The 24,715-nt window shown below is 48.6% G+C and overlaps 2 protein-coding genes across 2 annotated transcripts in view; both read right to left on the minus strand.

The window, feature by feature from the left end:
* LOC128819568 (M1-specific T cell receptor alpha chain-like) overlaps positions 1-24,715 on the minus strand; it is a 235,618-nt gene that overhangs the window by 193,943 nt on the left and 16,960 nt on the right. The gene's annotated exons all lie outside the window — the stretch shown is intronic.
* LOC128819636 (Ig heavy chain Mem5-like) lies at positions 9,247-18,154 on the minus strand. The gene is made up of 7 exons (XM_053999879.1): positions 18,097-18,154; positions 17,549-17,880; positions 13,614-13,653; positions 10,537-10,812; positions 9,842-9,913; positions 9,384-9,503; positions 9,247-9,300 (listed from the first exon to the last, which is right to left on the minus strand). The coding sequence occupies exons 1-6, from the start codon at positions 18,152-18,154 to the stop codon at positions 9,385-9,387; spliced, it is 897 nt and encodes a 298-aa protein (XP_053855854.1). The 3' UTR covers positions 9,247-9,300; position 9,384.

Consider the following 24,715-nt stretch of genomic DNA (forward strand, 5'->3'; position numbering starts at 1 on the left):
TCAGAAAAAAAAAAAATCTTCATTGTATCTTGTCTGAATCTATCCTCTCCTGTGTAAAATTATTCCCCCTTGTCCCATCACTACAGCCTCTATTAAAAAGTCTTTCCCCATCATTTTTTAAGCCTGAGGCAGAGGAGAAAACCTCCCTTGCAATGTCTGTAAGTTCCTTGCCATAAGAGGATGCTTAGAGTAATAGTACCAAGAGAAGTTACTTTTTAAATGTTTAGCTAAACACATGGCTTTGGAAAGAAGGGGAAGAACAAGCATTCTCTTGGCTGCTTCCTGGAGCTTGACAACTCTATTGCTGGCCACAGCTTATTGATGAAGGCTGCAATCCTGGCCAGAGTAGATTGGAAGAAATTCAATTTGGAAATGATGAGTAGAAGCACTTTCCTTCTCCCTTGTAGAAACCAAAGGCCAGCAATGGAGGACTGCATGGATTCATGTGACAAAATTTCCTGCCAGCAATTTCTTGTCTGTACTAAATGCACCCAGATCTCCCAGGCTCTCCTTATATGTCAGCTGTTCCCTTCCTTGTGTTCATGGCCCTTCATTGCATTTGTACTCCTCTGTCCATGTCCTTCCCAGGCTTGGGAGCCCAGCAGTGGTGTTCTGATTTGAAAGCAAAACCAGTGAGAGACTCCAAGTCAGAAATACAATTTATTGAGAAAAGGGAAAACAAAAGACAAAAATACACACAATGATACAAAAGGAAGACCACTGGCAAAGTCAGAATACAACCTGACACCCGTTTTGGCCATCGTGCTGGTAGCAGTCCAAATTGGAGTGGCTGCAGTCCTCTTGGAGTGGCAGATGTGGTTGCTGTGTCTTTTTGGAAAGCTGTGGAAAGGCTGCCTTTCTGTCTAGAAATTCCTGGATTTATCCAGGTGGGAATGACTAGCTTCTCCCCCTGGGCGGAGCATCTCACAATGGGCTGATGTTATTTTGAGTCACAAGGTGTGTTCTTAATCACCTGTTAAACAGAACTGGCTCTTGGAGAGTGTTATCTCTGAGTCATGAGGCAAGACATTGATGGGCCTATTAACAGGAGATAAGGAAAATTGTCCAGATGCAACTGTTACTTGGATGGTAATAGGAAACATCTTGGTGCTCAGTCTTGGACAAAGGGACACACTGGTCCCCAGCCCCAGCAGTGCTGAGCTGAGGAGGATTCCTCCTCAGTGAGCAAGGAGTCAGGTCAACATGCCAGGAGGCTGCATGGACAAATGAGGCTGGCAAAACGTGGGCCCACTGCTGAATGGGATGGGGACTAGGTGACACAGGATATGGGACAAGGCTGAGGTCCTGAATCCTTTATTTACATCAGGTGAATATGCTTTATTCACCTCAAGTGCACTTCACTTCAGCAGCCAGATCAGCCTTCAGGAATTTCATTTCCCACAGACCGAGGGGAGAGGATGGACCACACAATATCAACTCCTGAAAGAAACTAGTGATTGAGCAGTTTTCTAGTCCACAAGAATGGATTTTGTCCAAAAAGTTCCAGGGAAGTCAGTGGTGAGAGCACAACTAAATGAAGAATGCACAACATCCACTGTCTTCTCACCCACCAAGACCCTTTGTCTCACTCTAGAACGCTGAAAATGTAGCTAAGAAAGGTTCTCACTTCCCAAATCTGTGCTGAGTGTCCATGAGAAAGGAGGGCTGGGAGGTGCTCGAGGTGCCAGTGGAGAGATTGCCCGGATGTGCACGGTGAAGACCAGGATGGTGCAGGGAACAACAAGTGATGGTGGAGCAGATATTGACCCTACAACCCAAGGAGTTCTCCACACAGAAGCAACTGGATATGTCCTGAGCAGGTCTGGGATTCCATGCAGAGCTCACGTTGGAGCCGGTTTCTGACAGAAACTGTGGTCACATGGAAGAAGTAGCCCATATCATAGCATCTTTTCTCAGAGAACCTGCAGTGCTCCACACTGAAGCAGTCAAATCCTTAAGGACTGCACGGCAAACTACAGACGCACACTGGAGGAGCTTATAAAGGACTTATCTCAACCCACAAGCCTTAATTGCATTATTTTCCTCCTGTCTGATTGAGGAGTATGGACACTGAGACAGCAGCTTGCTGAGCCCCTGCAGGAAAACCAAAGTCAACTCACCACCCATTTTCAACTCCTTCTTCCTGATCAGGTGCTCTGTAGCATCCACCCTGTAGAGCAATGTCATCTCTGCTGATCTGGCTTTCCTAAACAGCCTGGCTGCATCCTCCAGAGCACTCTGGAAGCTTCAGCAACACATCTCCATCATGCCACGGCTCTGCAGCCAAGGCACAGAGGAGAAATGAGGCCGTACTGGACAGGAACCCAGGCAATGTGCACTAAACCTGCACTTCCCCAAACAGCCTCTGCAGTTCCCAGGACAGATCCTCCTGCACCATAAAGGGTACCAGCCCTTCCAGCACACCTCCCTGCAGTGCCTTTTAGTGCCACCAAGCCAGAGGGATGTTTCCTGCACCTACCATTGCCTGACAAGAGCCCTGGGGTGCAGCTGCTAGAAGGAAATGCTGGGAGATCTGTCCTGCCCATCTGTTGGTTTTTGGTTCACTCTGCTGCAGAGAGGCTCTAGGGTGGATCTGCTGCACAGTAATACATTGCTGCATCCCCTTGCTCTGCTGCCTGGATCTGCAGTGTGAAGTTGTTCTTGGAGCTCTCCAGTCTTCCCTTAAAGCGATCTTGGAAACCTTCTCCATAGGCAGAACCGCCCATGCAAATCCATTCCATGACCCGTGGGCCCTGACGGTACCAGTACGTGTAGTAGTTGCTCATATCACCTCCCCTCAAGCTGCATTGTAAGGTGACTTCACTTCCCTCTTGCACGGTCACTTCCCTGGGCTGCTGCTCCAAGGCCACCTGGCCAGTGACTGCTGGAGAGAGCAAGAACAAGCCATGGTCACTCCAAGATTCAGCAAAGGTCAGGGCAATGCTAGTGGAGCGTTGGACTGGCACTGGAGCAGTGAGAGGACAAAATCCTGCTCTTTGAAGCCAGCTGACACAGATGGGCAGAGCTGGTGGCAGCTAGCAAAGCTCACAAGGAAGGAGACACCACATTTCCCTCCCTCCTTTTCCCTATCACACAGTAAGCTTTCTCTGATTTTCCCCACAGAAGCTGGAAGGATTTAAACCCAGTGGGGACAAATTGCTTTGTCCTTGCCAAGACAGGATGGTGAGGAACCCACTCTCCTGTCCCTGAAACTGCTTGAGGTGAGCACAGCAAAGACAAAGGCCTGTCCCAGGCAGTGGGGCTTGTGCCCTGTGCTGCCATGCTCCAGCTGGTGTGTGCCAGAGGGGCCGCAGTGCCCCAGGAGCAGTGTCCAGTGCCAGGGCAAAGCGCTGGGCCCCGAGACCTGAGCGCAGCAGGGAGGTGCCCTGCGTGTGCCCAGGCTGCAGAGGAGGCAGCTGGGATGGAGGTGCTGAGCTCAGAGCCACAAGAGGAGCAGGGCTGCTCTCCCTGTGCTGCACAGGCATGGCTGGGCAGCTGGAGCCGGGGCACAGGTCTGGCTGCAGGTGCTCAGCACAGCTCCCCAGAGCCCTGCAGAGCCCAGGGCCATGCTCAGCTCCTGGGGCCATCAGCCCTTGCCTTCACTTACCTACAATGGGCAGGAAGCCCATGCACAGGGCACTCCACATGGCCAGGCCCGCTCTGTGTGGCCTCTCTCCACCTTCTCTCTGCCTGCACAGCAGCTCTGCCCACACCTGCCCTGCCGGGGCCTCTGTCACTGCTCCCAGGCCCAGTCCCTGCTGGTCCCTCCCTCTGTCTATGACACCAGTGAGGGGGAGAGGTGGGGCAGGAGGAGCAGAACTGGAAGCTCTCAGTGCCCTCCTGGGTGTCTCTCACTCTGGCTGCTCCCCATCTTTCTGTTAAGCCCCCTCCATATTCTCACTCTGTGTGATCCTGTGGAAGAGCCTCAGGCTTGCTTTGGAGTGGGTCAGTGGGAACACTAAACTGGGAAATCCCATTCCTAAACCACAACAGCCTTATTTGGCATCCAGGGTGGGGCATGAAGGCTAGAGATAAGAGCAGATCTGCCCAGAGTGGGCTGGAGACAAATCTGATCTCAGCATTAGTTGTTTCAGGTGTGGAGGCACTGGTGCCAAGGCTGCTTGGGTTGTTCCTGTGGCTGTGGTACCTAACCCTGTGTATGCTCCCATAGGTGCTCCCCATGCTGATATTGTGCGGGGTTGTGGGCACCGACAAGGGGGTTGAGAAGAGGACAGAAACTCTTGGCCTCTGGAGCTGAACTCTGTCAAGTGTTAGAGAAAGATATTGTCCCAAGGATGATCTAGCAGTGTTCCCAAGGAGGTGCAACCCCATGGCCAGAGACTCTATTTGTCATCAAAATACAACTGTGTGTGCACAATGCCTGCCAGTGGTGCCCATGTAATGAAGGCTGGGGTGTCTCTACTCTGTCTCCTTGCAGGTTATGTTTCAATACTGGTCACAAAGGAGAAAGTGCACTGACCATGGGAGGCTTTGGCATAGCCAGGAATCAACCAAAGCTCTCCCTACAGAAATCCTAGAGCTGATGTCTATTTTCAAAGCTGTGCTTTGGAAAGACAGACATTCCCAGGAGCTCTGCACTCCACACGCTTGAATAGTTTTATAGGGGAAGATGAGGTTCCCAACTCTTCAGTTCAGATCATATCTGCTGACTGAAATATAAGGGAAACTGAGATACACAATTTGCCTTGCAGTCAGGTAATTAACTCCTAATGAGTTTCTGTTTGCATTAGATCTAATTTTGTCAGGATCTTTTTAGGATTTTGGGACACAAAACAGATAGGTCAGATTTTGCTTAGCAGGAGCAGAAATATGATTATTACATTGTACTTTTAATGTGGTATAAGAAAACAGAAGGGTTCAGTGGCACAGAAAGCTATCTAATGTTTCCCATTCTCATGGAGTTCTTCACGTAACCATGTAACCTCCTGGAAAGAGATTTATTCTTTCATGATCCTTTTAATGTTCTCTGCCACTGGAGAGAGCTCTCACCATTTTGAGTTGCCCAGATGGGCAGATGTCAGATACCACACTCCATGTGTGAGACTCACACATGGGGGAGAAAAATGTGCTAGATGTGAAAATTTTCCTCAAATTACTTTAAATGTTTTATTGAAGATCTCATTGTGGGTGGTCTTGTCTCTGAAACTGCAGGAAAAACAAAAACTATCCCACAGCAGATTTTAGTGTTAGAGTATCATGACCTTACTTTATTCTGGCCAAGATGGGCAACAGAAATCATTTCATCCACACATTGCACAGACTGTGCAGAGAAAATCCTTCCATCACATGAGCTTTGCACTAGACTTTTCTTGCTCTTATACCATCAAAATCATGGGAATTCATTGGTTCAATGTTCCCAAGTTCCTCAGTTTGTAGTATTTTTTTTTCATTGATCCCTTCATGTTCAACATTATTTTGGCTCTCATTCTTTATTCTCTTATTGATCTTGTCCCAGACCAGGTGTCTCTGACCATGCCAGGGCTGATGTTTGGGAGCTGATGTGCATTAATGCTCATTATCTTTTGTGTATCTTGGAGTTGACTGGGTCTCCTCTGCTCTAGCAGGACTGTCTGGAGCTGTTTGCCAAGGACCATGTCCAGGTGGCTTTTGAATGTCTTCAGGGACAGTGGCTCAGCCCCTGGAGATTTTCAAAGGCTGTCTGAGCACAATCAAATATGGACACAAATTAATCTGTAGGAGAATAGGATAGTACTGTCAGAATGTATTCTACCAAAGTGTTCTCTTTATAATCATCCTCCATTCTTTTGCTATCATGGCATCCCTTTAAGGACAATATTATTTATTCAGATTTCTGGAAAATGCCACATTCAAATGTGCTTCTTTGAACAGAGGTGTCGTGGTTTGACATGGAAGTGAATTTTTTCCAGGAAGTTGGGTCAAACCAATCAGTGGTCAGGTTTGGATATTGGCACCTGGAGTGACCACTGAAAGTATGGATACGCCTCTGAGAACACAGGGGGTTAAAAGCAAGAACTCCCAGGAGAACTCTCTCTTTTTGGTTCCGGTCGTCAGAGAGTGCAGACCTCCCCTGCCCGGCCTCGGGCTGGGTGGGGGAGGGGAAGCCACGCGGCCTTGTCCAGGTAGGCCGAGGGGCTGAAGGTCTGGAACCGAGCCAGCTCCTGTGGACAGAAGGGTGGAGAGAAGTGGAGATGCTTTTGCCCCCCCCCGCAAGAGGGAAAGAGACAGAGAGCCTGGCGGCACCTGGAAATTTGCCGGCAGAGGAGAAGGAGAAGGGGGGGAATGCCCAGCGTGGGAGGCGGAACGCTGGACTGAGATATCAGCCGTCCAGGGAGTCTGAACTTTTAACCCTTTCCAGGAAATGAGGGCTTTTTAAAGATATTACTCCTCCTTGATTTGTAGTGGAAGAGAGATAGTCCGGGAACTGAGATGTTAGAAGAAGAAATATTTAGGTGGGAAGAGATGATGAAGTAGCTTTGGCTGGACTTTTCTTGTTAGCCATGGACTGAACCAAAATCTCCTGCAATAGAGACTGCATTTTAGGGGGATGCAGTGGTGACCCAGGGAGACCTGTTTCAGCTTCGAACAGCACAGGAATGGCGAGAAACGAAGAAAGCTGAAGAGGGAATGGTGATGCCCTCTGTCTTCGGGAAGAAGATGAGTCCTGTTTTTGGACCCCTCGGCCCCAGGGGAAAATGGGGGGGACTGTAGTCCCAGGATGAGAAACTGAACTGTTGTATCTTTGGGTCTGTGGCAAAGCATCCTTAAAGGAGCCCTATGAGCAGTCTGTCCATGCACGGTGGTGAGAGCACTGTGACATGGAATGGAGAGTGTCACACTGGCAGATTTTTTCCGGGCGGTTGCCATGTGTGACAGGGAAACACAGGGGGGCAGCTGTGTTTCCTGGGGGTCTGTGGTACAAGAGAGACTTCTCTCTCCCTTGATAGTTTGAGTATAGATTACCTGAAGGGTGGTAATTTGATCAAGAATCCCGGGTGATGTTTCATGGTGGGTGTTTTTGGAATTGGGAGGAGGAGGGGTGGTTTAAAAGGTCTTCATCCTGGATTTAGTTTATGTGTTTTCTGTATTAGTAGTAGTTTAATAAAGTTTTTTTTTCCTTTGTTATTAAGCTTGGGCCTGCTCTGCTCTGTTCCTGATAACATCTCACAGCATTTATTTAGAAAAGGTGCATTTTCATGGGGACGCTGGCATTGCGCCAGTGTCCAACCATGACAAGAGGCTATTTTAATGGGGAGCACAGTTTCTCTACAAAACTCTCCTAAGCTGATGCCAGGTGGCAGACCTGCAGATTCTGTCCTTTTATGTGGAATTAACCACACTAGGACAGTCTTACTATTAGACTGGAAACAATTCAATTATCCTCCTTTCTTAGGCTGCACGTTCTGGGACCCTGTCATGAAATGAGGGCTTTAGGGCAATGAAACACTCACTGCCAGAGGTGTCAGCAAAAGCAGATTTAACACAGATTGGCCAAAGTGTGGCACAGTCCAGCTGCAATGCTCACTGTGCAGCTTTCCTACATGGATGAATCAGGGATGGGAACATCAAATTGGAATTAATTTGGAAAGATGGATGTGGAGACTGGGGGCAAGAAAGGGACAGAGCTTTAGAACTGCCTCCCATAGAGTCATGAGGTGCAGAAAGGACTCTGCTGCTTTGTAAACTCCTTCTAGAGGAGGTGTGGATGAATCCAGTCCTAGTCCCAGACTTCATCAAGACTTCATGACTAAGGGATTATAACAGCATTTCATAATTGACCTTTCTTTCCTGTCCATCCGATTCCTCTGGTTGTGTCTGAGGGAGTATTCTCAAAATATAAATCTGCCAGAGAGACTGGGAAAAGGTGTGGAGTGCTTGAGCAAAAGGTTCTGGGTGTCACTGGAAAATCAGGATAAAGATCCTGGTGAATGGCTCCCTCTGTTTGATGTTATGGTGGTAGAATGCAGTAAATGAGCATTTCACTGGATTTGGATTTGTCATGCAAATTTCACAGAGCTTCTGCAAGGGCTGAGGCTCTTCTCTGGGTGTCTGCAGGGCCTGAGGGTCTGAGCTGAGCTGGCTCAATGCAGCAGCCCTTGCTGTGTCCTGTGCAGAGGCTCTCTTGAAGGCAGCAGGAACTCAGGCAGGGGGAGCAAAGCCTTATTTCCCCTTCAGGATGTGGTTAACTTGTGTTGTCAAAAGCAGGGGAGGGTTAATGCTGCCTGGTGTGACTGAGTCAGAAATGGTGACCACAGCATCCTGCCTGTAGCTTGTGAGAGGGGGATGAGCTGGGGAAGGTGTGGGCTGGGCTCTGTTAGGTAAGAACCAAGTTGCTATGGAAACTATCCCTCCATCAAACCACCCCAAATTATTTTCTGGTGGCCCCTTCCTCCTCTCCCTGAGTGCAAAACAACAGCAGGGTTTCTTCTCTGCTGGTATGAGCATTTTCCTCCCTCATGCCTTCAGCAAGGACTGTCCTCACTGAAGCTCCTGAATGTGCCAGAGAGACACTTCCTGCACAAAGTCTGCAAAAGTGAAATTCAGCCAACAGGAAATCTACATTATCAAAGCCGTGTTTCAGATCCCAGTGGGCTTTAGGAAAGTTGGATTTCAGCAATTTCCATCCCAGCTTCAGAAGACAAAGCAAAGAAAACCCACATCGTTTTATCCTAGAAAACTTTATTTTTGTCACTGCTACAGGAACCTAAAATGCATGTGCAAATCATTTGGCAGAAATAATAAGGCTTAAGAAAGAAATGAACATTATCTACTTGAATGAAACCACTTTAGATTCTGCACATGTCTTCTCATCACCCATACAGAATTTTTTAAGCAATCTATAACCTGAAGCTCCACATGGCAACTACTGGGTTTGAATTCCCTCAGCAGTGCTGCTCCCCTTCCACAGGCAGTAACACAACATGCCTGGGAAAGGTGCTTTTAAAAGGCCATCTATCTAGAGTGAGCATTGGAGTCTTCAAAGCTATTGAAGCAGGTTGGACCCTTGTGTGCAAATGCCAGAAAGAGTGGGGAGATCTACTCAGCAGGAGGATGAGGATAAATCCACTCTGCTGAGTTGTCAGAGGAGAGGAAAGAGCAAAAGCACTTAAAAGCCTTCAGTGTAAATCAGCTGGCCAGGCAGGAGTGAACAGTATTCAATGTCTTCAGGGGAAGGTGCTGCCTTGTGTCCTGGGTGGCCTCTGTCAGCAGCTCTGCCCCTGCTTGTTCAACCCTCTTGTGCTGCTGGTTCACGTTCTTTCCTGCTCTTCTTTGGGCTCCTCTTGCCTTCATTCCCCATGTCTGGAAAAGCAAAGGGAGGTTTAAAGTACATTTAATGAAATTAGGCCTGTGAACCATTGTTTGATAGCTGTGAGCTCCCTTACCTCAGAAGAGAAACAACTTGATACTCATGAGGACATTGAAGGCGATGCTCTTTGCCAGCAGGACTCTCAAACCCAGCACAGCCATGGACAGCATGTTCACTCTCTGTCCTTCGGGGTCTGCTCAGAGACCAGAAAAGAGGGGAGAGATCATGGTCTGGGTTTTGATGTTGTGATCTTGGCAGAAAGTGGGCAAAACCACAGAAGACAGTTTCAGGGAAAGGAAGAGCAGCAAAGGGACAGCCAACAGAGAGAATGGAAACAACAGGGGAGCCCAGGGTCTGTCTCTGTTGCTTTTTGCTTCCTGGGGCTTGTGTGTAACTGCAGGAGCAACCTCGGAACAGCAGCTTGTGTCTGCTGAATGTGTTGTGTTCTGAGTCCTCTGCCCTGGAGAAAATACATTTCCATGCCATTATCCTCCAGACAGCAATGGAACTTCACATCCTGTTTGGGTAACTCACCTTGTGCTGAGGGGTCTGTGCTGTTGCAAACCCTGTCACTGGTGCCTGTTCCTGGTTCTTCAGCCTCCTCTTCTGTAGCATGATAAAGAAAAGGCATTTTAAACTCTATCCACCATATATACAGGATTAAAAGAAATCTTCAGGTGACATTTCCTCTAGGAATTGAGGAAAGTTGGGGCTCAGATGATCTGTCATTCATTCCAACATTAACTTGAGGAGACAATTTCTCCATGCAATTGCAGGAAACAGGAGAATTCCTGCATTGGATTTACTGTATGAAAGACCTTCAGGACTACAAATATAATGGCACAAAATAGAAAACATATTTAGCAAGAAACCTCACAACACACCCCACCTTTTCCTTTTTGTAGGTTTTAGAAAGGCTGTTCCAGCTTGTGCTGCAGCAGGTTTGCTGCTAACAGGGTCAAATATTTAGTCATAAGGAAATTCACATTTTGAACAAATAGATTGTGTCTTCCCTCTTCTCCCCCAATAAAAGTATCTCGAAGTAATTCAATAGTTGAAACCACTTCTTTCAGATGCTTTGAAACATCTTTCAGCTCTCCTTGCTGAAGTACCCAATGTCTGTCTCATCTCTGCTGGCAGCCCAGGGCAGTGCTGTCAAGAAGGAGAACACAAAGGCCCACAGGCCACTGTCTCCAGAAATAAGTGACAGCTGTGCCACCAAGCTGTACCTGGCTGTGTTGTTATCGTGCTGTTGTGGGATTGGGCCGTGCAGGTCACCTCTGTGTCTTTTGTCACATTGACCACTTTGATTGCATTGTACAACCCCTCTGACGTCCAAATGGATGTGCTCTGTTCATATACGACCTCCTGAGAGGGCATCTCCAAGCTGATGTCCTTTGTAAGGAAGTTCCTTGCCAAACAAGCTGCTTTCCCAGTGCTGCCACCTTCTTTCAGTTGCTTTGATTTCATCACAATGACTTGAGGGACAGAAGTTTCTGGAATGTCTGTAAAGAAAAGCAAGGTTTGGACAGGATTGATTTTACTGCAGGCTTGCCCGAATGCTGAGTGTCCAAAAATTCACGTGTACTCCAGCTGTGACAAATTTGTCGCATTGGCAATCACTTTTGTGGTCTTTATTTCTTGCTGCTTCTTCCAAAAGATCAAATTAAAGACAGAAAGGGGTGTGAGGGGCATATTTTTCTAGGAGATTTAATCCCACAGGATCACAACTTCCTTTTGCCAAAGCTTGTTCTTGTAAGTGAACCCTTGATTTTATAATGGACCTACAAACAAGAAGGGAACTTTTATGAATGCCACTCCAAGAGTCCACTTATTCTGCTTTCTCAGCAATTTTATTCCAGAACATAACAGTTCTATCTGGATTGCCTTGCATATTGATGAGACATAAGTGAATACACTTTTTTCTTTTACTCTCCCTCCCAGACATCCAACAGAAATTGAACATCCATTAACTTGGTTTGACCAGTTCAGTTGAATCCAAACTCTGAACAACTTAGTAAGACTAAAGTAGTACATAAATGTAAGATATAGATATATATATATATATATATATATATATATATATATATATATATAAGATTATATTTTATGCTTTTGTACCCTTCTCAGCTATCAGTGCTGTATTTTTAACTCTGACACAATAGATAGTCTTAGGAACTCGTATGCCAATTTCTGCAGACAATTTATTTCCCTTTAGACAGTCCAAGCGTGACTTCAAAACCCAACAACGATTATGAAAACCTTATTAAGAAGCTTGAAAACGTGGATAGATGTATGTTCCTAAGAAATTCAGAATGATAGCAGACAGAACTTCCCTTGTGGAGTTCAAGTTCTTTGGCAACACTGAGAAGTGGGATAAGAATATTTTTACATATAAATTGCCTTGTTGCCTGCAAAAGATTACACATAGAAAGTCTAATGAATGACTGAAAAACATGAATGAGTGTCTGCATGAACTTTAGGAGGAATAAAATATTTTTAAATTTTTATTTTTAATTTTTAAAAGGCGGGAAATGAAAGAGAAATAGCTCAGAAAATGTTAATGTATAAAGGATACCTACTTGGCTGCACAGTCAGTTGAGTTCCATTCCCAAAGACAAGAGCAGCAGTAACACACAGTTAAAACGCGTAAATCAAAAAGGGCTCATTTTGCTATTCTTCCTATACACATTTCCTTCCCAGCTGTTGTACCATGCTCGGCCAGAGCCTGTCAGTCCTGTGTGTTCTGTGTTCTCTGAGAAGACCTTGAAAGGCTTTTCATGTGGTCTCCTCTCCAGGCTTTCCAAAGAGCCAGAATACAAACAGGCTGCTTCTCTGCAATAGCTCCCTGGGCAAGATCATCAGCAAGCAATAATGCACACAGTGCAACAGTGGTTCAGTGAGAGAAGATTTATTTTATCAGACCCCAGAAGGCTCACTCGAGTCCCACAAGTTTGCATTACCTGACAGCACCGCCATGAATTCCTACCACTGCTTGCTTCTGGAAGGGATTCGTATTTTATGTTCTGAAAATTTATTTGGACAAAAAGTTGTTCTCCTTCACTTTTGTCCTATAAAGTCCCAGGATGAGCCCTATATTCCAGAAGGTAATTGGCCTTAGCATTCTCAATGGATGTTTAATCTGGAATAAACCAAACAGTACCAAAAGGAAAACCTTCTCTGTCCTTAACTGAGGCCTCAACAGAATATGCCTGGAGAATCCCACAGTGGCACTAATGGTTGTTACTTTATGTCATTTTGGATTAGGGAAATTCTCAAAATATTTGGATAATAAAGTACTTGTGCTGTAAACACCTTAAAATGCTGTTTAGTATCTCCTAAAGGAATTTAAAACCAAAAGGGGGAGGTTGCTTACATCCTGGAAACTTTGCCTTCAACTTATTAAGTATTTCAGCAGTCTCAAAAGGGACTTTGATACTTAAGGCCCAACATTTTTTAGCATCAAACATAATACCAGAATCTCTGTGCAGCACTGCAAATATGCTGTCTTTAGCTAGAAAATGAAAATAATTGAACAGCAAGAAAACATGAGGTCTGTCTTCAGAATGAAGTCTGAAGAAACCTTCCTTCAGAATGATAACTTCACTTGAGGTGACATGCACCTTTATTGTACATTATGGATTTCCAAAGAATGATAGGAATAACTAAGGCTTCTTATAATCCCTACTCCCCACATTGCTCTTTTCAGAACCCACACAACCTGGCAGACAATTGTCTTTCATTCCAGGAGCTCTTGGATATGAGGCACTTGTGAGAATCTAAGCCCAAGGCTATTTAACCTCCTTCCTGCTCTGTCCCCAGGGCAGTGGAATTCCTTACCTGGGGACACTGTCAGTGGTGCCAGTGTCAAACCAGAACTTCTCAAACCAGGCAGTTACAGATCTGCCTCAAACCTCCTCAGCACTGTGAGCTCTTCACTGAGCTCTGCATTCCTGCCACAAGTCAGTCAGTGCAAATCCACTGGAGAATTGGATACTGGACAGTAAATTTGGGCCAGAGTGCTGCCCTAAGTAGGAATAAGTTATCACATGCTAAGCAGTGCCCTGCTGGTGTTTGGGGGTCATGGAATAATGGTGCTATGCAGCGTCAGCCCAGTTGTTGCTGGGAAAGCTTCCTGAGCAGCTCCAAGCTGAGGGCTTGGCTTGAGTGCCTGGCTGGAGAGCAAGTGCATTCAAGGGATTATTGCAGCTGAAAATCCTTTCAGTGAACCCAAACCATTAAATTCCTTTCTCCTCCTCCACCTTAATTTTAAATGAATTTTTAGAAATAAAGAAATGTCACTTACTTGGTACAACTGTGAGAGTCGTCCCTGGTCCAAATATAAGCTTCCCTGTCCTCCCACTGCTAAGCCTTCTTCCAATAACTCACTCTTTCCTTGTGGTGTTCAAAAGTGTTTTAAAAACAGGCAATGAAAAGACTTTAGTCCTCATTATCCATGGGTGTAAGTCTTTGAGAGGATCCAGAGGTACCTTTACTTCCAAAACTGGAAAAGAAAAAATATTAATTTAATTGTTTAGTGATTTCAAATATCTTGATTGAGTACAGAATTCTCAAATTCTACCTTTCTTCCACTTTTTAGTATCCCTATGAGCTCTTTTATCTTTCCAGGATAAAAGGGAATATAAGAAGCATGTTGTACTTTTCTTCTTCATCACTAGAGTCACCCATCTCCTTTCTTTCCCAAAATATCTCACCTTTTTCCCCTCTTTTTGTTTTTGTACAGGTCCCTATGCTGTTTATATCATTGTGGTACTCCAGCCCCTGTACACAGTGATCTATTTCCTTGTAAAAACTTTCTCTGTTCCACTACTCAGAATTTTGGATTATACAGGCAGTCACATGACTTCTTCAGTGGTTTGAGATCCAACGTACGACATGAAGAAACACCATATGGCTTTCAAGGAAGGATCTAAAATAATATCAGAAATGTAGAGTTGTAAATGAGAACTTGGGGATTACATGGCCCCTCTGAATAGTCTGAAGGAGTTAAGCTGGACAGAAACCAGGAAAATAATTAGTACTTTTCATGTCATATCAAAGCATTTCTAAAAATTGTTCTGACTTGCTGAAAACTGTCCACTTTTCCCCCTTCGTTTCAGGGCTGAGAAGCAGGAGGAATGTGTCCTCTGGTCTCTAGAATTGGTGCCTGGGGGTCATTTAGTACCTTAGAAAGTCCTTATGGTGTTTTTGGTAAGAGGTGAAAGTAGACAAAATTATTGCTCTTTCTTGTGTAAGAGGCACTGAAACCTTGGGAGTGAGATCAAAGAGTAATGGAGAGGTTGTACATTGATCAAATCCTTCATGCTATTCAACTTCTGTATCATAAACCCTTGATAGCCAGAGGTAGACTCAACTTCTGAGGCTCTGCAGCTTCAAGAGCCCATCCCTGCCTTTTGTAACAAAGGAAGGGCTTGTTGAGTCTGTGCCCATCAGGAAATGTTGGTACAAAACAGGTGAGGAATGATATGAACAGGACAGGCTTGAAAATAATGAAAAACCAAAGGGCTGAAAGGGGTGCACTGTGAGAGTGTGCACATACATGAGGAATATCTGTGGGGGAAAAGAAAATCCTCTGTGAAATTACTGTAGCTGGGTGCATCTTTACAGCGCCTGTGCAGAAGCACATGGAGTAGGGGAACAAACACAAGACATTAGAGCTCCACCAGTAGGTGCAGGGCAATGACCTTGTGGACAGCAGAGAGACGTGGTCGGACAGCTCTCATGACCCAGGAAGGGAAACGTGTGGTGCAGTGCAGGTCAGGGCAAATGGCCTGGGCTCCTCTCCAAGAGAGGATGCTGGGTTGTCTTGGCTTGGCTTGGCTTCAAAGGGCCCATAAAGATCATCTACTTCCAATCCCTCTGACAGAAGAAATCAAGTGGTATTATCTTTGTGTTTGTGGCTTTTGGCAGTGCTGTGTTGAGTGGCTCTGAGATTAATCCACCACAGCAATTCTTCCATCAAGCCAAAGCGGGGAATTGTGGAAAAGCCTGGGGAGAACTGCCATCTGTAGCAGTTGGCATCTGTAGCTCCTGTATGGGATGCCTCGGGCACTGTGCTCAGGAACAAGCCCATGGATGCACTTGCACAGGTCTCCTTATATCTTCCATGAAAGCCTACACTTCTAAAGAAAGACATGAATGCACAGTGCTCAGAAGAAGAACACCTGTGTTTATTCACATGGAGCCAAATCTAGGAGTGCAGGGAAGGAGTTTTTCATCATGTCCTGGGAAAGTCCATCTTAGCAGTGCAGTTCCTGGTGCAGTGCTGCTCTTTCCTCAGACACAATTAATTGACTATTGTTATGTGTTACTGCAATGTTACTGTGAGGCTCCCTAAACTTCATGAAGTATCCAAATGCAGTTGAGTTCCACCTTTCCATGCTAAAACTGCAGCTCATTCAGTGCTCATTGTGTTTCTTCATCATGGTTTAACCAGGGATGGTAACTAAGCACCACATGGCTGCTTCCTCCTTTGCCCCCTCATTGAACAGGGGAGAGAATTGGAAGGGTAAAAGTGAGAAAAGTCATGGGTTTAATAAATAACTCAACACTTTTATGAATAAAGCAAAAGCTGCAGATGTGAGCAAAGCAAAGCAAGGTATTAATTCACAACTTCCAATTGTTAGGCAAGTGTCCAGCCTAATCCAGAAAAGCAGAACTCCATCACACCTAGAGGCTACATGGAAATAAAAAAGCTCAGTTTCCACCACCGTCCTGTTTCTTCCCTGTATTTATATGCTGAGCATGATGTCTTATGGCCCAGAATCCCCCTTTGGTCAGCTGGGGTCAGCTGAACCAGTTGTGTTCCCTCCCAAATTTTATGTACCCTCAGCTACTCACTGGTGGGTGGAATGAGGAGCAGAAGAGGCCTTGACTCCATGTAAGCACTGCTCAGCAATAACTCAAACATCCCTGAATTACACACACTCTTTCCAGCAGATTCAAAATATAGTCCTTTTCCTGCTACTATGAAGAAAATTAACTCTACTCAAACCAAACCAATCACATTCTTAACAAACAAACCAACCAAAACACCCTCTTTCCCTGGTTCTTTCTGCCTGTGGGAGATGTTGAGAAGGAAGGAAGGAGTTAATAACATGTTAATGGTTTGGGGTTTGCTTGTGGGACACTGCTGTTGTTATTGCTGTAGCACCTCTGCATCTGTTTCTGCAAAAGACAGCCCAGACTAGTCCTAAGAAGTCTGGGAAGAGCTTGGAGCAACCACAAAAGATCTGGTTAGATTAAAGCCCCTTCTTCCAATACTGCCCTGGCTCTGCCTGCGTTTCAAGCACTGTGCCCTTTTCAAGTTCTCTCATGCTGCAGAAATAGGTGGCTGTGTCTGTAGCTGCTAGCGAGAGCAGTTGCAGCCACAGTTGGTTCCTGGAGGGGTCTGCAGAGCTGTTGACTCTGTTCTGGAAGGATGAAGCGATGTGCTGGAGCCGTGTGAAAGGATACTGCATCACTAGGTGCTGCAGCTCTTTGCCAGGAGTCTGCCGGATCCAGTCCCACGCGTAGTTGCTATCGGTGATGGCTACACCAGAGATGTGACAGGTGAGCCAGACAGACTCTGAGATCTTCCCTACTGTAGGGCCTGAGGCCTCTGTCTTCACCCGAGAAAGGCCACCTGCAGCCCAGGAGACAAGGGTAAACAAAAAGCAACAGCTTAAGTAATCAATCTACTCCACCATGTCCCTGTGGCTCTGCTTGTGATGTCCAGGATCCAGCAGCTGCAAACCCATCTGCTCAAAAACTCTTGCTCCCTGTAGAATCTCAGATCTCGGAGAGACACACACAGCCTTCCCCACTCTCCCATTGAGCTCCCAAATGACCCTCTAGAATTCCCCATTTCCTCTGCTCACCCCTCAGGCAGCAAAACCCGTGGGCTGGACTGAGTGGACATGAACTGTGCCCAAAACCATAGCAGGACTATTCACACACCTGGCCCTTTGGATTGGGTACCTGTAATACTGGAAACCAAGGAAAACAGGGGAATTACTTCAAAGCTAAAGTGAGAAGTGAGTCGGCTGACACATGGGAAGAAGGTAAACATAAAAGTTAGAGCTCATTTGGGGAGAGCAAAAGGTAAGATGTCCCTGTCAGAATCAAACATTTGAAAACTCTGTGCTGTGTCTACAGCAATCCCGAGCATCGGGGCAAACACAGGCTCCTTCCAGCTCTGAGGTAGAGAGCTGAGATGCTGACAGGTGGTTTGTGTTCAACCTCAGCTGGATTTTGTGTCTCTGTGCGAACAGCACAGAAGTAGCGGGCACCGTCCCCGGCATGGAGGAGATGCAGGCTGAGAAATGCCAGAGAGTGGGAATTGTTCCTGGAGGCTGTGGCTCGACCTTCCACTGCTGACCCAAACTGAATCTGTGATGAGTAATGGCTTATCCAGGACACCCATTCGAATCTGCCTCTGGGTACCCGACGGTACCACCGAACATAATGATTCTCGAAGGCGAAGCCGGACCCTCGGCAGGAGAGGGTGACGGAGTCCCCTGGCGCTCGCAGCCCTCCGCCCGCCTCCTGCAGCCTCAGCTGCGCCCGGAGCCCTGCGGAGGGAGAGCGCAGGAATCGGGCAGGGCGCGACCACGAACCGAGGGTATTGTCCCGGTGTCCCGGTGCCCCTGGCCGCCGCACTGTGAAAAAACCCGCCATCCTTCTCCCCCCAGCATCCGCATCTGCCCGTGTCCCTGCTCCTGCCTGTCCCTGTCGCTGTCCCTCGTTCCCCCGTCCCGGGCTCGCCGCCCTCCCCGCCCGGCTCTCACCTGCCGGCCACAAGGCCAAGGCCAAGGCGAGCAGCCACGGCCCCGGCCCGGCCAGCATCGCTGCCGGCCCCGGCCCCGCAGCAGCCGCACAGGAGCCGAGCGGAGCCGCTCCCGCCCGGCTCCGCCTCGCCGGGGCAGCGCCGCCGCCTCTGCCCGCCCCGACACACCCGGCCCGGGCCCCGGGGCCGCGGCCCCGCCGGGCGGGAGCAGCGCCGGCCGCGGCCGGGCCGCGCACACAAAGCAGCGTTGCGCGCTTGGAGGGCGCGTTCCGCCAAAGGGACCCGAGCGATTCGTGGGCAACGCGCCCAGAAATTCGCCTTTGTACCACAGAAGGTCACTGGAATGCGGGGGGAAATGCTGCCAGCAGCTGAGCGAGGTGGTGGCTCTTCTCTGCTCGGCACTGCTGGGGGCATATCTTGGCTCCCCACTTTGCCATGTCAGTTGTTTTTCACTGGAGCAAGGACACAAGGATGCTGAGCAGAGAACTACAAAGGGATTTTATTCTTTTATACTTTGCCTAAGTTCGGGGCTGTGCCCTCAACTTGTCCATGGCAGATCCTGCTGCAGAGAAAAGCAGGTCTGAACTGTGTCTGATCAGTGACTCTTGTTCACATAATCCCTGAGTGCTTGTCCTGTGCTGGATCCCTGTACCCTGGTCCCATGCAGGTGGTGCAGAAAAAGTGGTCAGTGGTGCAGGAAAGTTCATTCTTTGAAACTCAGGCCCCATGCAGGGGATGGAATTTCTCCTGAATTCTGATTGATTTCACTACTGGAAATTTCAATGTCTGGTTTGTTTGAGGGATAAGTCATCTCCTGATCTTCTCTTGTTATGGGGTATTCTGAGCTGGCAAGAGCTGCCTGAAGGTGGGTGACCAGGACAAACCAGCCCTGAGGTCAGAGCTCCCAGTCTCAGGCACTGTTCCTTCTTGTAAACAGGAGAATATTGGAGCTAGACCTTTCCTTTCACAGCTTTTGTCATTGAGGACTTCCAGAAAGAACTTATGCAACAGAAGTGTTGAGGACAACCCTGTGTCCTCTTCAGGATGCAAGTTTCAAAGCTGAAAAGGAACCTGGGAAACCTGCAAATGATACAAAGGAAATTTGGGTTGGGTAAATGAGAGACACACAGAGGAATGAGGAGAGCTATTCAGCATGGGTTTGTTTTCTGTATTTCTGCTGTTTCCTGTATTTGTGGTGTGTGTTCTGTCAGAGCCTAGGGTGTGTTGTTGTTCTGTAAGGCTGCAGACACAGGTACAGGCCCCCAAGCTCTCTCATAAAGGCTCTGCATGGCCATCAGACCTGATGCTGTTCTTTCTGGAGAGCCAGAACAGGCATAAGAAAAGAGGAGCAGAAGAGGAGCCAGCTTTGCTGCTCCTCTGTGCCAGTGGGAAGTCAGGAATTAATTTTTGATTTTGTTTGGGTTTTGTGTGCTGATTTTGCTGTGTTTATTCAACTCTCTTTCTGTCAAAACATGCTTTTTTTTCCCTCCACCCTTTTGCTTCTCTCCCCCATTGCAGTGAGGGGGACTGAGTGAGCAGCTGTGTGGGGCTGAGCTGCCTGATGGGGTCAGGGCCAGGAGGTGCCCACAACCTTGTCCTGTTCAGTTCTGAATGTCCTCAAAAATGGAACTTACAGAGTCTCAGGTATTTCCACAAAGTGTCAGATCTCCCTCAAAATTTTCTTCTCCACGCTAAACCAACCCAGGCTCTCCTTATACATCAGCTGTTCCCTTCCTTGTGTTTATGGCCCTTCATTGCATTTGTACTCCTCTGTCCATGTCCTTCCCAGGCTTGGGAGCCCAGCAGGGGACACACTGGTCCCCAGCCCCAGCAGTGCTGAGCTGAGGAGGATTCCTCCTCAGTGAGCAAGGAGTCAGGTCAACATGCCAGGAGGCTGCATGGACAAATGAGGCTGGCAAAACGTGGGCTAACTGCTGAATGGGATGGGGACCAGGTGACACAGGATATGGGACAAGGCTGAGGTCCTGAATCCTTTATTCACCTCAGGCTTCAGCAGCCAGATCAGCCTTCAGGAATTTCATTTCCCAGAGTCCAGGGGGAAAGGCTGGAGCAAGGAAGATGTACCCTTGCACAATCCATGTCACTGAGCCCTTCTCTAGTCCATAATAAAAGGCTTTGTCCAAAACGTTTCAGGGAATTCACTGCTGAGACCACAACTAAATGAAGAATGCACAACATCCACTCTCTCATCACCCACTAAGACCTGTTGTTTCACTGTAGAACGTTGTAAATGTGGCTAAGCAAGGTTCCCACTTCCCAAATCTGTGCTGAGTGTCCATGAGGAAGGAGGGCTGGAAGGTGGTCCAGGGGCCAGAGCAGATTGCCCTGATGTGCACGGTGAAGAGCATGGTGATACCGACTGTCCCTTTGCAGACCATGGCAATTGATGGAGGAACAGATACTGACCCTGCAGGCAGTTCAGGACCTCACACAGGAGCAAGAGGACACGGTCTAAAAAAATCTGTGACTCCATGGAGAGCTCCCATTGGAGCTGGCTGTGGTCTGTGGAGCTGTGGCCCCATGCAATGAGTAGCCCACGCCAGAAGAGGTTTTCTGGAAGGACCTGTGTCCCACAGAGGAGCCAGAGTGCCACAGTGTGTTCCTGAAGGGCTGCACCCCATGGCAAGGACCAACTGTGCTGGAGGTGTTTGTGAGGAACTGCAGCCAGAGGGAAGAACCTGCACTGGCGAAGTTCCTGAAAAACAGGGTTGGACTCAACACTGAAACGGGGAAAGAGAATGAGAAGGAGGAAAAGGCAGGGAAAAAATATTTTGAACTGATTGCAAACCACATTCCCCGTTTCTGTGCAGTGATCAGGTGGAGGAGATGTTTCATGATTTGTTCTTACTTCTCATTGACTTACTCTGATTTCGATTGGTAATGACTTAAATTCCATTCCCCAAGTCCACGTGTTTGCCCATGGTTGTCATGGCCTGGGGTCCTGGGGGTCTGTCCAGCCCCCTGGGCAGCAGCCACATTAGGTGTCCCGGATAGCACTGTGCTGATGAGGCGCAGCCTGCCTGGGCCCTCTGGCTAGCTCCCAGCCGCAGGCAACTTTAGCGAGCACTTGTGGAGTGATTTCAGCTCTAGTGAGTTCAGCTCTCAGTGATTTCAGCTCAGTGCTCGCAAAGTGCCTCGGCAGATGCAGGGATGGAGAGAGGTGAAGGCTGTGTGGAGTTCTGCGGAGATGTCTTTATTGGCAGCTTCTGCAAAGGGTTCCAGTGGCAGCTCTTCCACTGAACTGGGCAGAGGTGAGGGTTTAAGTAGGCTACTGTGGGATTAGAAGTTGTCCAATGGCTAGGGTTGAGGAGAATATAACCTAGAGCCTTACAGAGAGATAACAGGGGTCTGAGTGCGGAAGAGGGGCAGCTCTGGTCCACTCATCATGACTCTGCATTTCTTATCTTAGCCTAGTGTCCGCCATGGAGGCCTTTCAGGGCCTCTGACTGCTACACATGGTGGTACTGCTGGGACATCTCCCTGTCCTTATCTCAACCCACAAGCCTTAATTGTGTATTTTTCCAACATCTAATTGCAGAGGACAACTCAAACAGCAGCTTGCTGAGTCCCTGGAGGAAAACCAAAGTCAACCCACCACACCTTCTCAACTCCTTCTTCCTGATCAGGTGCTCTGTAGCATCCACCCTGTAGAGCAATGTCATCTCTGCTGATCTGGCTTTCCTAAACAGCCTGGCTGCATCCACCACAGCACTCTGGAAGCTACAGCAACACATCTCCATCATCCCATGGCTCTGCAGCCAATGCAGGAGGAGAAATGAGGCCGTGCTGGACAGGAGCCCAGGCAATGTGCACTAAACCTGCACTTCCCCAAACAGCCTCTGCAGTTCCTACCACAAATAGTACCACAAATGGTACCAGCCCTTCCAGCACCTCTCCCTGCAGTGCCTTTTAGTGCCACCAAGCCAGAGGGATGTTTCCTGCACCTGCCATTGCCTGACAAGGGTCCTGGGGTGCAGCTGCTAGAAGGAAATGCTGGGAGATCTGTCTTGCCCATCTGTTGGTTTTTGGTTCACTCTGCTGCAGAGAGGCTCCAGGGTGATTCTTGCTTCAAAGTAATACACCACTGCATCCCCTTGCTCTGCTGCCAGGATCTGGAGAGTGGTACTGGAGCCCTCCACTGATCCCACCAAATTTTCTTGGAAACCTTTTCCATAGATATCACCCTCTCTGTAAATAAATTTGAGAGAGCCCCCTGGGCTCTGACGGTACCAGTACATGTAGAAGTAGCTCATATCACCTCCCTTCATGCTGCACTCAAAGGTGACTTCACTTCCCTCTTGCACAGTCACTTCCCTGGGCTGCTGCTCCAAGGCCACCTGGCCAGTGACTGCTGGAGAGAGCAAGAACAAGCCATGGTCACTCCAAGATTCAGCAAAGGTCAGGGCAATGCTGGTGGGGCTTTGGACTGGCACTGGAGCAGTGAGAGGACAAAATCCTGCTCTTTGAAGCCAGCTGACACAGATGGAAGGAGACACCACATTTCCCTCCCTCCTTTTCCCTATCACACAGTAAGCTTTCTCTGATTTTCCCCAAAGAAGCTGGAAGGATTTACACCCAGTGGGGGGACAAATTGCTTTGTCCTTGCCAAGACAGGATGGTGAGGAACCCACTCTCCTGTCCCTGAAACAGCTCGAGGTGAGCACAGCAAAGACAAAGGCCTGTCCCAGGCAGTGGGGCTTGTGCCCACCTTTGCTCCAGCTGGTGTGTGCCAGAGGGGCCGCAGTGCCCCAGGAGCAGTGTCCAGTGCCAGGGCAAAGCGCTGGGCCCCGAAATCTGAGTGCAGCAGGGAGGTGCCCTGCGTGTGCCCAGGCTGCAGAGGAGGCAGCTGGGATGGAGGTGCTGAGCTCAGAGCCACAAGAGGAGCAGGGCTGCTCTCCCCGTGCTGCACAGGCATGGCTGGGCAGCTGGAGCCGGGGCACAGGTCTGGCTGCAGGTGCTCAGCACAGCTCCCCAGAGCCCTGCAGAGCCCAGGGCCACACTCAGCTCCTGGGGCCATCAGCCCTTGCCTTCACTTACCTACAATGGGCAGGAAGCCCATGCACAGGGCACTCCACATGGCCAGGCCCACTCTCTGTGGCCTCTCTCCACCTTCTCTCTGCCTGCACAGCAGCTCTGCCCACACCTGCCCTGCTGGGGCCTCTGTCACTGCTCCCAGGCCCAGTCCCTGCTGGTCCCTCCCTCTGTCTATGACACCAGTGAGGGGGAGAGGTGGGGCAGGAGGAGCAGAACTGGAAGCTCTCGGTGCCCTCCTAAGCGTCTCTCACACTGGGTGGTGCAATAACTGTTTGTTGTGCAGTGCTGTGGTGGGCTAAAGGTGACATGTTTCTGAGTGGCCACCCTGGCCTTTGTTTCAGGAAGTCGGACCTTGGAGTTGACCAGGGAGACTGTCAGCTTGTCCTTCCCCGGCCCCCTGGCCCTGGCTCTGCCGAGCTGCTGCTCCCACATGGGACACCCCAGGATCTCAGTTCGGCTTGGCCAGGGCACCCCTAAACCAAAGTATTCCTCACTCTGCTCCCTGCACTCTGGCCCAGCACCCTACTCGCTCCCCAGTGATGACACTTCTCCAGCTGCCTCTTCCTGTCAAAGCCCTCCTGGACCCCTGCCCATTAGAAAATGCAGTCCAGGACTCTGCAGGGACCAGGCTGCTCAGCAGAGCCAGGACACTCCCTGCCCTGTGTCCTCCTGCTCAGCAGGAACCCAGGGCTCTCCCTGTGGCCACCGGAGGGGACAGCTCTGAGCCCTGACAGTGTCATTGTCCTGACTGCCACCACCCTTCTGGGGAGCATTGCCCACTCCACATAATCCCACCACCTACTGAATCAATTCCCTCCTCTCTCTATTTCTGGGTATTTGAGATCTCCAGGACAGGGGTGGGAAAGAGGAGTTGGAGAGGTTAGAGGAGCCCAGTGAGAATGGACGCTTGAGGCTGGGGAAAGAAGCAGTGGGATGCAGGCCCAGGGGGAAGCAGGTTGTCCTGGGACACATGGGGCTGCTCCAGCATGTCAGTGGTTACCCTGAGATTAGCTCAGTTGTTTAGAGGGTGGTGTTAATAGCGCCAGTGGTTTGGTCCCTGTACGTGGGTCGTGCACTTAAGAGTTGGACTCAGTGATCCTTGTGGGTCCCTTCCAACTCACAATATTCTGTGATCCTGTGATATGCCAAGTTCCCTAGAGACTCGAGCCCATAGAACATTGGTCTGGTTTGGAGAAAAAGAGACTGAGGGGCTGCTTCATCCTTCTCTCAGCTTGGTGAGGAGGGGAAATGGAGCGGGATGTTCTCCCTGGTATGCAGTGATAGGATGTGGGAATGGTTCAGAGCTGCATGAGAGGAGGTTAAGGGTGGATTACAGGAAGCATTTCTTTGCTGAGAGTGGTCAAACACTGGAACAGGTGTCCTGAAGAGGTGGTCAGTGCCCCCATCCTAGACAGTATGCAAAAGGAATTTAAACAACACCAAAGCAGTACAGCAACAAGCTTTTTATTTGTTTGAGGGCTGGAATGGTCAGGCAGTTGAACTAGGTGGTTGTTGTAGCTTCCTTCCAATTGAAACAGTTTTTTCTCCCCTCTCCCTACTCTCCT

Source organism: Vidua macroura, chromosome 27 (genome assembly GCF_024509145.1).
Source record: "Vidua macroura isolate BioBank_ID:100142 chromosome 27, ASM2450914v1, whole genome shotgun sequence".
Classification (NCBI taxonomy): Eukaryota; Metazoa; Chordata; class Aves; order Passeriformes; family Viduidae; genus Vidua; species Vidua macroura.

Excerpts from the sequence above, each read along its gene's own strand:
- LOC128819636 (XM_053999879.1), bottom strand. The coding sequence starts at position 18,154 with ATGCTGGCCGGGCCGGGGCCGTGGCTGCTCGCCTTGGCCTTGGCCTTG. Across the intron at positions 17,881-18,096 it reads CTTGGCCTTGTGGCCGGCAG|GGCTCCGGGCGCAGCTGAGG; the intron begins GTGAGAGCCGGG and ends CTCCCTCCGCAG. Across the intron at positions 9,504-9,841 it reads CACAGACCCCTCAGCACAAG|CAGACCCCGAAGGACAGAGA; the intron begins GTGAGTTACCCA and ends CTGGTCTCTGAG.